The following is a 13137-nucleotide window of genomic DNA, read 5'->3' as shown; positions in this document are numbered from 1 at the left end:
ACTAAAGTACTGTAAATATATATATATATTATATAAATTAACAACTAAAAAATATTTTTAGAAACCTCATACTATTTTTATTTTTAATCAACTTTGATATGTTTATCCCTTATTTTATCAATTTGTCTTAAGGTTTGTAAATAATTATAAAAAAACTAGACTTTAAGAAAGTATAAATACTCTAAAACTAACAAAAAAGTTCTACCAAACGCTTCTCAACTACTTTTTTAATAATTTTATGTTTTTTTAGGTAAATATTAAAAATTTAACTATTTCAGCTTGCGACTACCCATACAAAGCATAATGAAAAATTGAACAGTGTATTGTATTCATAAGAAAAAAGGATGAAATCAAAAATTATATTTTAACTTCAAAGTGAAGCCTTTTTAACTCGCAAGCAAAATTATCTTTAAAAAATATAATACAAAGTTTACGTTTTATTAAGTTAATCACAATGTGCATCAGGGTTGTTATGTTAGAATTTCGCAAGTATTATTTGTAACTTATTTGCTTGCTTACACTATCAATGATGTGCACACTTCGGTTATATAGATTTGACATAATACTTAGAAATAAATAAACTTTTCTATAATCTCAACATAGCTACTACAAACTAAAAGTATGACGATATTATTGCTATATTTACTGTTCTTGTTAAGATAACAAGCTACTTATGTTAAAGCACTGCTATAGACTAAGATTAAAATTACTAATCTAGTGTTTATTTTATTTAATAAAATATTAATTAAAACACACTGTTCTTAAAATAAATTAATTTTTTGTTAAGTTAGAAAGTTTATATCCGACAGACATACTGAAAACATTTGGATATTTTAAGTCATCAAAAACCATAGTTAGAAAGACCCAGTTAGTAACTATGAAGCTTTATTTTTTGTATAACGCAATACTTGTTTTACTTTTTTGAATTTACTTTCATTAAAAAAAATACAATTTATTTGTTTGTTTGAGCTACAACTTGTGAATTAATTCTTAAATATAAACTTACAATTACCAAAAATGTTTTTTAAGAATAGTTTTTAATCTGTAATTGTTATTACTAAAAGAATACTTATATCTCGTACATATAGTTTTGAAACATGCTTATTATTCAAAATTTTTATTTTATTCTCCTTTGTCCGAACCTTTTTTCTGCGTTTTTGATAAATATTCATCAACAACAATAGGTCTTTTTTAGAATTTAAATTGTATAATTTACATTATACTGTTTTCGCATTTTTTGATTGTTAAACACTACTTGGCTCTTCATTAATTGATATGAAAGTTGCCAGAAAGCTAAACCTTTCTTAAAGTATAGCCGTTATAAATGAAGCGAAATGGAATTCAGTTGTTCTAAATCGGGTTTCATAGAGAGGGCCATATGGTTCTCATGGGGTTCATAAGCTGCAAAGGGGCTAAAAGGAGAGCCATAAGTTGTCAATTGGAGATGAAGCCATAATTTGAAACCTACACTACATAATCTTGAGTTGATGATGAAAAGCAAAAAAAAGTCTTAGGTGTATTTAAGTGTAGTTTTTTGATAAGTTTTGTAGGAGCGAGCCATAGCTCTTTTTGTTTCTTTAAAGGGGGCCTTATGGAATAAAAATAGGAAAACCTGTTCTTAATTATTCATTTATTGTACTTTTCTTTCATGATTAGATGCCGGACGGTCTAAATATAAAATACTACAGAATTTACAGTTGCTTGATTTACAAAACCACAAATTATGCTTGGTTAAACGAGTACGAGCTCTTCGACAGTTTGCTGTAGCGTTAGTTTTTGTCTGAGTAACCAAAGAAGCTGTTTAGGTATTTAAGTCACAACGCTTGAAATATAGAATGGTTTTTATTCTGTTTTGTTGTCATTTTCCTTTTTCTTTTTCAACTACCTTAAAATTACTCTTTGTTGTTGTAACATAGCTAAAACTTCAAGAAATATCTTGCTGTTTTTTAAAAAATGTTTACTTTTAGATACTGTTATCTTCTTTTCCTTAACTGGACTTTGATTTACGTTGAAATTATTGAAGTGACTGTTTATTGAAAGACAATACCAGAAAAATATTGTGGCGAGTCTCTTCAATTCGTTGTTAATAAAATTTCAAATGTACAACCTCTTCTTTTTTGGTTAGTAGGTGCTGTAATATACTATATCAGGGAGACCACTGGTTTTTAGAAAATTTTCTCCAGGTTTAAAAAATTTCATCTAGGTTTTCCAGAATTTCTTCCAGATTTTTCAGTTATACTTCCAGATTTTTGAAAGTATATCTTATTTGACCATTTTTAGTGGCAAATTAATCTTAAGTTAAAAAAGGTGCTTTTGATACATTTAAATTATTTAAACGATACATTAATAATATCATTTAACCTTTGTTTTATTTTCTATTGCAACCTGTACTATTATTTTAAATCAATTTCTTTAAAGTTTTTCGCAGATGATTATTCAAAAGTCTTTATGTTGATAAATAACATAAATAGTCATAAAATCTAGGTAAAATTTGTTGTTAGTTTTAATTTCTTATTTTTATCATTATTTATCAACTTAATTGATAAAATAATATTTTAAAGTTTGCAACAACTACAAACTTAAGATTTATTATAGCTACTATAAACATATTAGGCATAAAACATTGCATCAGACATTTTTACTTGCTTCAGCTCTTGCTTTTGATTTTTTCTTGCTAATATAAACTATATTAAGTCGCAACAGTCAGAAATAAGACTGTTTTTGATGACTGACCGTACATGGTATTCAAAACGATTGAAATACAAGTAAAAAAGCATTTAGATTAATTAAAGTTATCATGTTTCAATTACTAATATCAAGACTTTAATTAGCAAAATAAGTTTCGGTCAAAGACCTCGTCTTTGTTTAATTGTTTTTAATACTTTTTTCCATGATTGTTAAATATATTTTTCTAGATTTAATATAATCACTGACGAGATCTTTAATTGAAACTTAGTTTGTTAACTAAAGTCTTGAAGGAATAAACTATACAATAATGTCATTCAGCTTTATAAAGAAACGTACTTATTTTTTAATATTACAAACTAAAGACTTTGATAACAAGAAAGTTTATTTTTTACTTATTTGTTATTTACTTAATATAAAGTGATGTTGAAACGGTAGTTAAGTTAGGTTCGTTTTTTAATTTATGGACCTAAAGTTTAAAGCTATAAACTTATAATAAATTTTTATTTAAGTAATAAACAAATGTAGTTCAAGTACTGTAAAGATAGTTACCTAATATTGTTTCCATCAAAGTACTTTTGTTAATAACACCATAGGTATTTAATAAAAAAAACATCTTCTAGTACTTTTATAGTATTATAATATATATTAACTATACTTCAAAATTTAAACAAAGCTATATTGTACTTAGTATGTGTAACTTTACTCAATTATTTCAAACAAAACTATTTTTTCAAAACAATTATTTTCTTATAAAAAATAATCTCCAATCAGTGTAAAAAACTGTAATTATATGTTTATTTTACTCTTTAAGGATAAAATCTAGCCTAAGTAACCTACAATGTAGAGCTTGAACTTATGGGTGAAGCATTTAATAAGCTAAGAGCATAGGAAGGTCCAGAATTTTTATTTTACAAAAATTTACATTAGACCTTATATAAAAGCACCAATTATATACTATAAGGTACTTTTCGTAGATAAAAATATCTATTAACTTTTGAAATGTAGTCAGTTGTGTATAAAGCTTCCTATATAAACTTATTAAAGAAAAATTTTTCATTTCCAGTTTACTTGGAACTTTGAAAAACTCACTAAAAATATACCTTCTTCAATTCTTGGTCAATTAAACTCATACTTTTATGAAATATTTCTTGCATTAAAAGAAAAAAATCCTGTTGTAAGAATTAAAAAAGAATTTAAGTTTAAGAATTCTATTACTAAAATACTACAAATAATGTTTTTTTTATCTTTTTTTAAATTTTAAAAAACCTACAATAGAAATGTATATTATTTGGTTAAGATTAAAGTCAAAAAGTTTTAGAAAGATTGTTTAAAAACCAAATAAGAAGAAAGGTTTATAACGAAATAGTCTTTTTTTTTTTGCCTTTTTACTTTTGTCCTTCCATAAGGAACCTTTCCGACTTTGTACCCTCATATCTCAAAAGCTAATTTAAACTTTACAAAACAGTAAAAACAACCGTTAACTAAGTAAAAGATCTTTTAAGTAAGATCAACTCGTAGCAAAATTTGTTTTACCCCTTCTATTCCCTTAAATCCTCCAGTGAACTTCACTTTTTTTCAGTAGTTATGTTAAAAATTGCACAACGCCTTGTAGTTAAACGCAGAAACATCAATATTCATAATGCTTACAGACTAAACATGCTTAATTTACGAAACAGATAAAATATCAGAAAGCGGCAAACTCACAATTTAACAAAAAAAAGTAGATATGTGTGTAAACTGCACATTAATATAAAAAAATTTGTATTTACTTTAAAAGTTTTCGATGTTTACTTCTTATTGACACATTTGCAATATTTATACCCTAACTTAATAAAAATTTCATTAAGGATGTAAATATAGAATCCAGCGTGAACTATTTAACACATTTTTAAATTCATTTTTAGTAATAACTTTAGGGCAAAAAATATTTGCTTAATAATTAAACCTACAGCAGAAGATTCTATGTTATTTAAAAATCAGACAACAATTTCAAATCAAGGCAAAATTTGCATCGTTCAAGGAAAAATTTAGTTGATTTCAGAAAAAATTAAACTAGCTTGGATCTTGCTATGTCTATAAACAAAAGTTCAAATAAACTTGTAACATTCAAGCCCTTTTTTTGAAAATTTTCAAACTCTATTCCAAAAGTACCGTATAAAACCCCGTATCAAAATGTTTTTATTTTGAGATTAGAAAAGAAGATGTTACAGAAAAAAATAATTGTGTAATTAAAAAATATTAAGTTTTTTTTTAAGAGACAAAACACCAAAAAAAATTAAAAACATAATGTTTTTTTCATAGGTTAATTTTTATTAAAAAGTTTTGTAAAATTTGATAAGAAATAAGATAAATAAACTATGTTTAGGACAAACTTAGTTTTTTCTAAACTTCTTTATTATTCTTTTCAATTGAAAAATAATTAAAAACTAATTAGTAAGCTTAAATTATTTTTTTGTTTATTTTTAATTTGCAGCTTTTGTACAACAAACGACGGACAACTTTAACAGTAACAGCTTTTAAAAACTATTAACTTTATGAGCAAATGAAAAATGTTGGTGTCTCAAAAAAAAAAAGTAGATACGACAGCTGGAAAGACAAGCTTTCAATTTTTAATGACTTTTCATGATTGTTTGAGAAAGAAATAGAATTGTAAACTTTATCTTACGGCATTTACATCGTTTTCTCATAACAGTTTATGCAAGTTGAATCAGTGATAAGTGAATACATACACGTAATATAATGTTATAAGTATTCATAAATGCGTGCTTTAAGGGAATATTGGTCAAAATGAAATAACTTTTTTGGCAGTGTGACTTTTTTTGTTTAACCGAAAAACAGTTAATTTTTTTTTTAGGAAATATTTCAGAAGCTGTGACAAGCAGAATCGACAAATGTAGTGATCACATGATCACGGAACGTTCCAGTTAAGTGATCACGGAAGCACGTTCCAGTTGAGAGCCATTTTGTCCCATCCGCACGTGATCAGCGATGCGTGACATGATGCGTCACGTGATTTGACGAAGCACGTGGACGTGACCACTCGAGCGTGACTCATTCGCTCGTTCCTAGGCAACCTGGACACCCTGATGCCATCCAGAGTGTACACTCTCACCTTTTTGTTAATAACAAATAGAGAATAAATAAATTACAAATAAATAAAGAGCAAATTAAAATCATAAAGCTAACGGTTTAAAACTTTTCGTAAAACATTTTTCTACAACACAGTTTTAAGAAAAGCATTAAAGACTGAAACCAGGTTGGAAAAAATTTAAAACGTAAATAAACTTGGAAGCATATTTATTTATTTTGAATTTCACTTTAAATATTTCAAAAGTGAAAACAAATACTGTAAACTAACGTGTCGGTTATCGAAGGGTAAGGCCACCATGTTCTTATGGGTGCTCATCCTGTTCACCCCGCTGTCAAAGTTCAGCACACAAGTGGGCGCCCTCATGCTTCTCAGCTCCCACACCTTCACCGTTCGATCCTCCGATGATGTCACTATCTGCGTTTGTTTGATTTTCTCAATTCATTTAATCAATTCATTTTTTTGTCAATTTTATTTGGCTTCTCATGCAGTTTACAGCACAATAAACTTAGTAGTTCAAAACTAGATTTTTTTAACTAGATGCATAATCTTCTAACCTTTGAAATAAAGTACATTATAATCATGGTTTGTTATCAAGTAATTAACAGCATAAGTTTAATTTTAATAAACTTTAGTAAAAAACAAACAAAACATTTTGCTTAAAACTTGAAAATCAAACTTTCTCATTGTTGGCGAATATGGCCGAGGTGACGGACCGGGAGTGTCCCTGGCCCACGGTGACGGTGTGCACGCTCGGCACCCTCAAGTCGCACACCCTGAACGTCGCGTCCTGCGATGACGTCACAATCAACTTTTCGGTCGAGTGAGCGCTAAAGTGGTTTGTATGATTGATTGTTGCTTTGAACAAAACTACTCAAAAATATAACACCGCTATAAGGCTGTAAAATACCTGACAAAGGTGAGTGGCAGGTCGTGTCCGGTCAACGTGTGGAACGTCTTGTTCAGCGCGGCGTCCACGATGCAGGCCGTCCTGTCCCAGCTGGCAGTGACGAACTGGTCACCTGAGGGCAGCCACGAGCAGCCGACCACCGGTCCACTGTGCACCTTGGTCACCATCAGCGTGTTTTCGACCTGGCAGCCCTGGTGGGTGGGCGACTCGTGCTGCGCTGTTGGGATTCAATTATTTTGATGCAGTGAAAAACTAAACTTTACATGCGCTTCGTAAGTAGTTGTTGTATTGTTTAGAGCGTGTATGTAATTTGTGTTTACAAAAAAGGCTTTAAATCATGCAGTTACAGGTGGTGTCATAAACGAGGTTTTGAAATTTTCATCGGAAAAAAATAGACGAAAGTGTGTTGATGATTCATTGAAATGCACAAATTAAAATTGGTCATTCATTCAAAAGTAGGTTCATTTTTGACTTAACAAATTGCAGATCCACATGTTTTTTATTTTTGATTTAGAAATAATAAACTGCAGTGCAAAAACAAAATTAATATAATTTGTTAAACGCTGCATATCACACAATGCTTTTAATGAGATAAAATTATAACATAAATCTAAAAAATTACGTTTAGATTCAGTTGAATAGTTGAATAGTCTTATTATTAAGTTCTTGACTAAATATTAAGAAGAATAAACAATTTAAGTTTTTTAATTTTATTAACAAAACTATGTTTTAGTTGTTTGAAATAAATCAAACGAGATCATCAGTTGAATATAAAATCTTATTCAAATAAACCTTAATATTCAAACTTCAAATAGTTGTCAACTAACAGCTTTCCAGATGTTCATAACTCCACAGATGCAAGCTCTTATCCCCGCTCGAGGTGATTGCAATTTTTTTGTTCGGATGAAAACTCACTGAGTTGACCGAACCTTGATGGCCACCGTAAGTGGCAACACATTCGCCCGATTCTATACTCCTAAAAAAATAAAAATAGCTTATAGCTTTGTAATTATTTCAGGGTTGCAAGTCTTCGGTACAAAAAACGGTCCTAAGTAACCTTTAACTGTTCTTAATCATTAACCATCAAATGGTGGCCTTAGTCATCCTTAGTTTAAAAAAAAATCAAACTAGCTCGATTTTTCTTGAGTATACTAAGTATCCTGAGTGAGTGACAAACCTGCTTTCATAAAAATTTAAATAAATATTTTTGGCAAAACAAAATATTGTGTGAAAAAGACGAAGATCACCTTCATACTTACCAAAGTTTAGCAGTTTGGTCAGCTGAAGCAGTTGCGATGAGGTCAGTGTCAACCGGACTCGAGTCAACTTCCAAAACTCCGTCTACGTGGCCCACAAACGACTGCAAAAATATATATATAATCTTTCACTTTATATTAAACTCTTTACAAAATATATAATGGTTCAAAAAGTTTAAAGTAGTAAGTATCATTAGTGCTCTGTAAAACGGTAGTCTACATTGTGAGTACCTACTTACAACACAACTCTAAAATACGTACTTGGCGGAAAGTGCATACTTAAGGCCTGGTCTAAAAAATTTTTCAAGCTAAAAATATACTTTGAAAAGCTGCACAAAAGCGAGCCTAAATGGATATCTAAACATGTTGGAAAATGTTCAATGATTATTTTAGTCCTGAGGTACGAGAGAAGATTTGTCTTTTACTTATAGACAATGCTTCAGGAGATTTTTAATAATTTCAAATGTAAGATGATCGAAATAGCCATACAAATTGGGAACTACTTTGTGAGGTGAAAAAGACATACAAGATTTTGCGTTCAAAGATTTTCTGTCGTTTTATGAGCTTAGCAATGAAAACAAACAGCTTTCAAAAGAAGAAAGTTTTGTTTTCAAAGGTTTTGTTGGTGTATTACAAAAGAACTGCATATGTGATACTAATATGAAATAAGTAAATAAATATTTTCATATGAAAAATCTTTTTACAACAATTTTTTATTTGTGTATTTTAAGTGTAACCGCACCACTCTGATTTCATTAAAATTTGGGAATCTACTGCGTTTTTATTAGCATTTATTGTAAGTTATTTTCATTTTATTGTTTAATTTTATTAAAAATTGGAAAAACTTGAAATATTTTTTTTAACATTTATTTATAAAAAAGATATTTCTATATGTAAAAACAATACAGTTTGAGTTTTGAACAAAACGTTTTTTGAGTAACAAAACGCAATTTACAACAAGAATAAAATTAAGGCCATAGGGGGGGGGGGGGTCCACTTTGTTTTTTACAACTTGATCTTATTTTGTAGAATTTAATCTGAGCTATCAGACACTTTTAAGCGCTTAAAAAAACTCAAAGTAACTTTTGAGATATAAGCGATCAAAGAAAGGGCGTTCAATAGGTTCCTTATGGAAGGCAAAAACTAAAAATGCGAAAAAAGACTATTTCACTAAAAATCTATCTCCTCCTTTATTTTTTGAGTAATCTTTCTAAAATTTTTACAGAATGTGTATCATTAAACTTTAAAGAGATCTATTGTAAGATTTCTTTTAATTTTGAGTAAAAAAAAAATTATTGTCAAAAAACTACCCTTTTTTTAGTTTTTTGTGGATAAAATTTTTATTTTTCAAAATTTCAAAAATTCCAACATTCAGATTCTTCAAAATATTAAAAGGAACAATTCCTGAAAATTTGAAGTCTCTAGGTCAAAAAATGAAGGAGGAGATAGATTTTTAGTGAGTTTTAAAATTTCCAAGAAAATTGACCCCGAAAAATTTGCGGTCCATACTTTTGTATCGGAAACTTTTTACAAAAAATAAAATATCTCAAAAGTTAAATGATATTTTTAAATTCTATAAAAACAGGCTTGTAGTTTGTATTTAAAGCTTTCATATAAAAGCCAAAGTTATTTTTTGTAAAAAAAAAGTTGGACCCCCCCCCCCTATGGCCTTAATGTACCAGAATTACCAGAGTTTTTTTGAAAATTTTTCGCAGGGAAGTACATCTTTTTTGACCATTTTTGGTAGTAAGTTAATCTTATTTTAAAAATTTGTCTGTAAATAGATTTCATTTCTTAAAATTACTGTGTTTTAAATTTTATTTTATTCTATTGAAGCCTGTACCAACAACTTAGACCAATGTCTTTAAAGTTATTCTTATATGACTGTTCAAAAACCTTATGTTGGTTAAACAGAAATAGCCATAAAATCTAGTTAAAAGTTGTTATTAGTTTTAATTAGTTATATTTTATGATACTTATAAACTAATAGCAAATTATTTAACTAAAATTTATCAAAAACTAAAAAAACATTTGTTAGTTATTTATACTTTATTACATTAAGATTATGACTAATATGACTAAAATAACTTTTTAGTAAATTTTCAAAAACAAAAAAAAATTATGTAACAAAAATTATAAAGAATCATCTAGTGCAAATTTAGAAATTTAGAAGAAATCCAATGTTTAATTTAATATTTTGTTGTTAATAAAGAAACATAATTGCTTGTTATAATCCAGTGAAAACTTAATTTTAGTATTATAATGATGAAAAGAATTAAGTTTTAACTTTTTTATGTGTTGACTATGTATTAGTGTGTTTAAGGATCTACATGTAACATATAAGTAAATTCTTTCCGCAGCCTAGTGGTTATTAGTTGTGCAAGCCCTAAAACAACAGTTTAATATCTACAGGGTGGCCACTGGTTTTCAGCGAATTTTCTTTAGGTTTTCAAAGTTTCTTCAATGTTTTCAAAAAATTTTCCAGGTTTTTCAGAACTGATTTCAAGTTTTTGAAAAACTATGTACTTTAAAAAGTGTTTAATCTGTGTAGAGTTGATTACAAAATTTACTTTAAAGTATCTAAATTAGATATTACAAGTTCAACTATCGAAAAACGACAAAACTCATTAAGATTTATAAGCTAATTTATATTTACTGTATAAAAGTTTATGAATTAAAAAAATTTATATAACTTTTTTTTTAAATACTTTTATTAGCAAAAAAATAAGTACCTGCATTAGTTTTGAAACAACATTATTATTTGGTTTAAAGCTGGATACCAGTTTACTTGTTCCTGTTTTGTAAGTTGTTTTCAGCTTTTGAGAAATTTGACTTGAACTTAGACCCCCTTTGCTTTTGAAACTAGACTGAAAATTAGATTATTATACACTTAGCGTATTTTTATGCATCAAATTATGTAATATACTAATTATATTCTAAATTACATTATTGTAAACTAATATAAATTAATATATACTTTATATAAAGCGTAATGTTACACCAACAGTTTGTTTGAAGTCATTTTGTATATTGAAAACCATATTATTTAACTCAAACTGTTTTCCAAAATAAACAACACAAAAATTAAGTACCAGATACATTAAAACAAAGAGCTTGTTCTAGCTTTTAATAATATTTTATAACATTTTTTCTTCCAAATACCATAATAATTAATCATATATACTATCAAACCTTATGAGTAAGACTTTCATTATTTCCGTTGGTTTGATCTAAAGCATCACAACTATTTTTCATTTTACTAATCTTCTTGCGCAACTTGTAGTTTTCAGTGTACAGCTGGTTGAACTCTTGTTCAATTTGACTCAGCAAGCTTGAAATTTTGCTCTTGCGATCACTTCGTGCAGGGATATCATTATTAGAGTATTCATCTGTTTATATTTTAGATTTATCCTAGTTAATATTTTTTTAAACAATAACCAAAAATATTTTACAATTTTACTTAAGAATTTTAAAAAGAATTCTACTTTGCACTTCATGGGTTTCTCTTATTTAACTACAAAAAAATTAAAATATTATTAAATGCTAAAAACAACAAAACAGGACATAGTTTAACATTAAACTTTAATAAAATGTGAAACATATAAAGCAATTTATTCATTTTATCAAATGTATTAAGGGCATAGGGGGGAGGGGTCTATCTTGATTTTTACAAGTTGATCTTGGTTTTTGGAGTTTTATCTAAGCTATCAGATATTTTTAACCGTTTGAAAAAATTTAAAGTTTTTTTTTGAGATATAAGCAATCAAAGTTGGTGACCTCAATAGCTTCCTAATGGAAGACTAAACTAAAAACGCAAAAAAAAATCATTTCACTAAAAATCTGTCTCCTCCTTCATTTTTTAAGCAATCTAGTTAAATTATCACAGAAAGTGCATTATTAAATTTTAAAAAGATTGAATGCAGAAATATTTTAATTTTGAAAAAAAAAAAAATTTTTTCAAAAAAACAACCTATTTTTTTGCCTTTTTATCTTAAGTTTTTATTTTTTAATATCTTTAAAACTCCAACATTCAAAGTTTTAAAAACTATAAAAGCAACGTTTCCAAAAAGTTTCAGATCTCTAGCTCAAAAAATGAAGGAAAAGATAGGATTTTAATATTTTTTTAAATTTCCAAGAAAATTGACCCTGAAAAATTTATGGTCCAAACGTTTGTAAAGAAAACTTTTTATAAAAATTACAATACCTCAAAAGTTAAACAAGATTTTTTTAATTCTATAAAAACTTGATTATAGTTTGTGCTTTAAGCTTTCATATAAGACCCAATGTTACTTTTAGTAGAAAAAAATGTCAGACCCCTCCCCCTTATGCCCTTAATTTAATAATAAATTTACCTGCAGAGTCATCTTTACTTTTGCTGAACCAATGCTCTTTTTTAGTTTCCATGTTACCTTATCAAGCAAATCTGTTGAGAAGCAAAAATTATTTTAAAATTAATGTTATTTTTTAATAATATTTCAAGCATCTATTATTTAGTTTGTGAAAAAAATCACTTAAAAACTTAGTTTTCTATTTTTTTAAAGCACTAATATACATGAAGAGTTTTATATAACTTTTATAGAAAGTATTGTAAATATAGTTTAACACAGAAAATAACTAGGATAAAAGTAAACTTTTTTAATAACAATACAGAATACAGGGGAATTGTAGAAAACAAGGAGTCAAAGATGGTTTGTTCAGAAGGTTTTAAAAAAAGGCCGAGATTTAAAGATAAAAAAAGATTATTTTATCCAAAGTCTTTTTTCTCAAACTCAAAATTTTAATTTTGTATAAAGTTATTTTATACTATATTAAGAATTTTTTTATTTTCTGTAAAACAGTTTTGCCACTAGATTTTGTTTTTAATAAATTTTTTGAAAGTACAAGTATTTCTGCTCTGCAGACTTTTGCCAATGTTTTTGTTGACCGTACTAAAACAAGGGTACCAGATATTTTGCCTAGTGGACAATGTTTTAAACGTTGCACGGAAAGGACAATGAGGACGTCACTGATCATTGCCAGCAAGTTGTTGCTTCATGTGAAAGCATGATAAACCGTTTGTAGATTGACAATTGCAAGTTTTTTGGTTGTGACTGACTGATGAGTCTTAATAAAGACAAAACCGGTCTCAGTCTACTGAAACTTGTGGTCTGATGATTAAATTTGCATGATCAACCCTAAAATTTTATTGACTTAAT

General features: G+C 27.7%; 1 protein-coding gene across 1 annotated transcript; it reads right to left on the bottom strand.

The window, feature by feature from the left end:
• Window positions 1–5163: 5163 nt before the first annotated feature.
• On the bottom strand, window positions 5164–12367 carry LOC145842156 (WD repeat-containing protein 37-like). The gene is made up of 9 exons (XM_082949552.1): window positions 12295–12367; window positions 11135–11331; window positions 10675–10809; window positions 7946–8046; window positions 7514–7662; window positions 6687–6903; window positions 6456–6606; window positions 6047–6193; window positions 5164–5800 (listed from the first exon to the last, which is right to left on the bottom strand). The coding sequence occupies exons 1-9, from the start codon at window positions 12344–12346 to the stop codon at window positions 5621–5623; spliced, it is 1329 nt and encodes a 442-aa protein (XP_082805678.1). The 5' UTR covers window positions 12347–12367; the 3' UTR covers window positions 5164–5620.
• Window positions 12368–13137: the final 770 nt, after the last annotated feature.

This window comes from Thalia democratica, chromosome 8 (genome assembly GCF_965202585.1).
Source record: "Thalia democratica chromosome 8, ktThaDemo2.hap1.1, whole genome shotgun sequence".
Lineage (NCBI taxonomy): Eukaryota > Metazoa > Chordata > Thaliacea > Salpida > Salpidae > Thalia > Thalia democratica.
The sequence above is the reverse complement of the archived record's forward strand: the minus strand, read 5'-3'. Positions and strand labels throughout refer to the sequence as shown.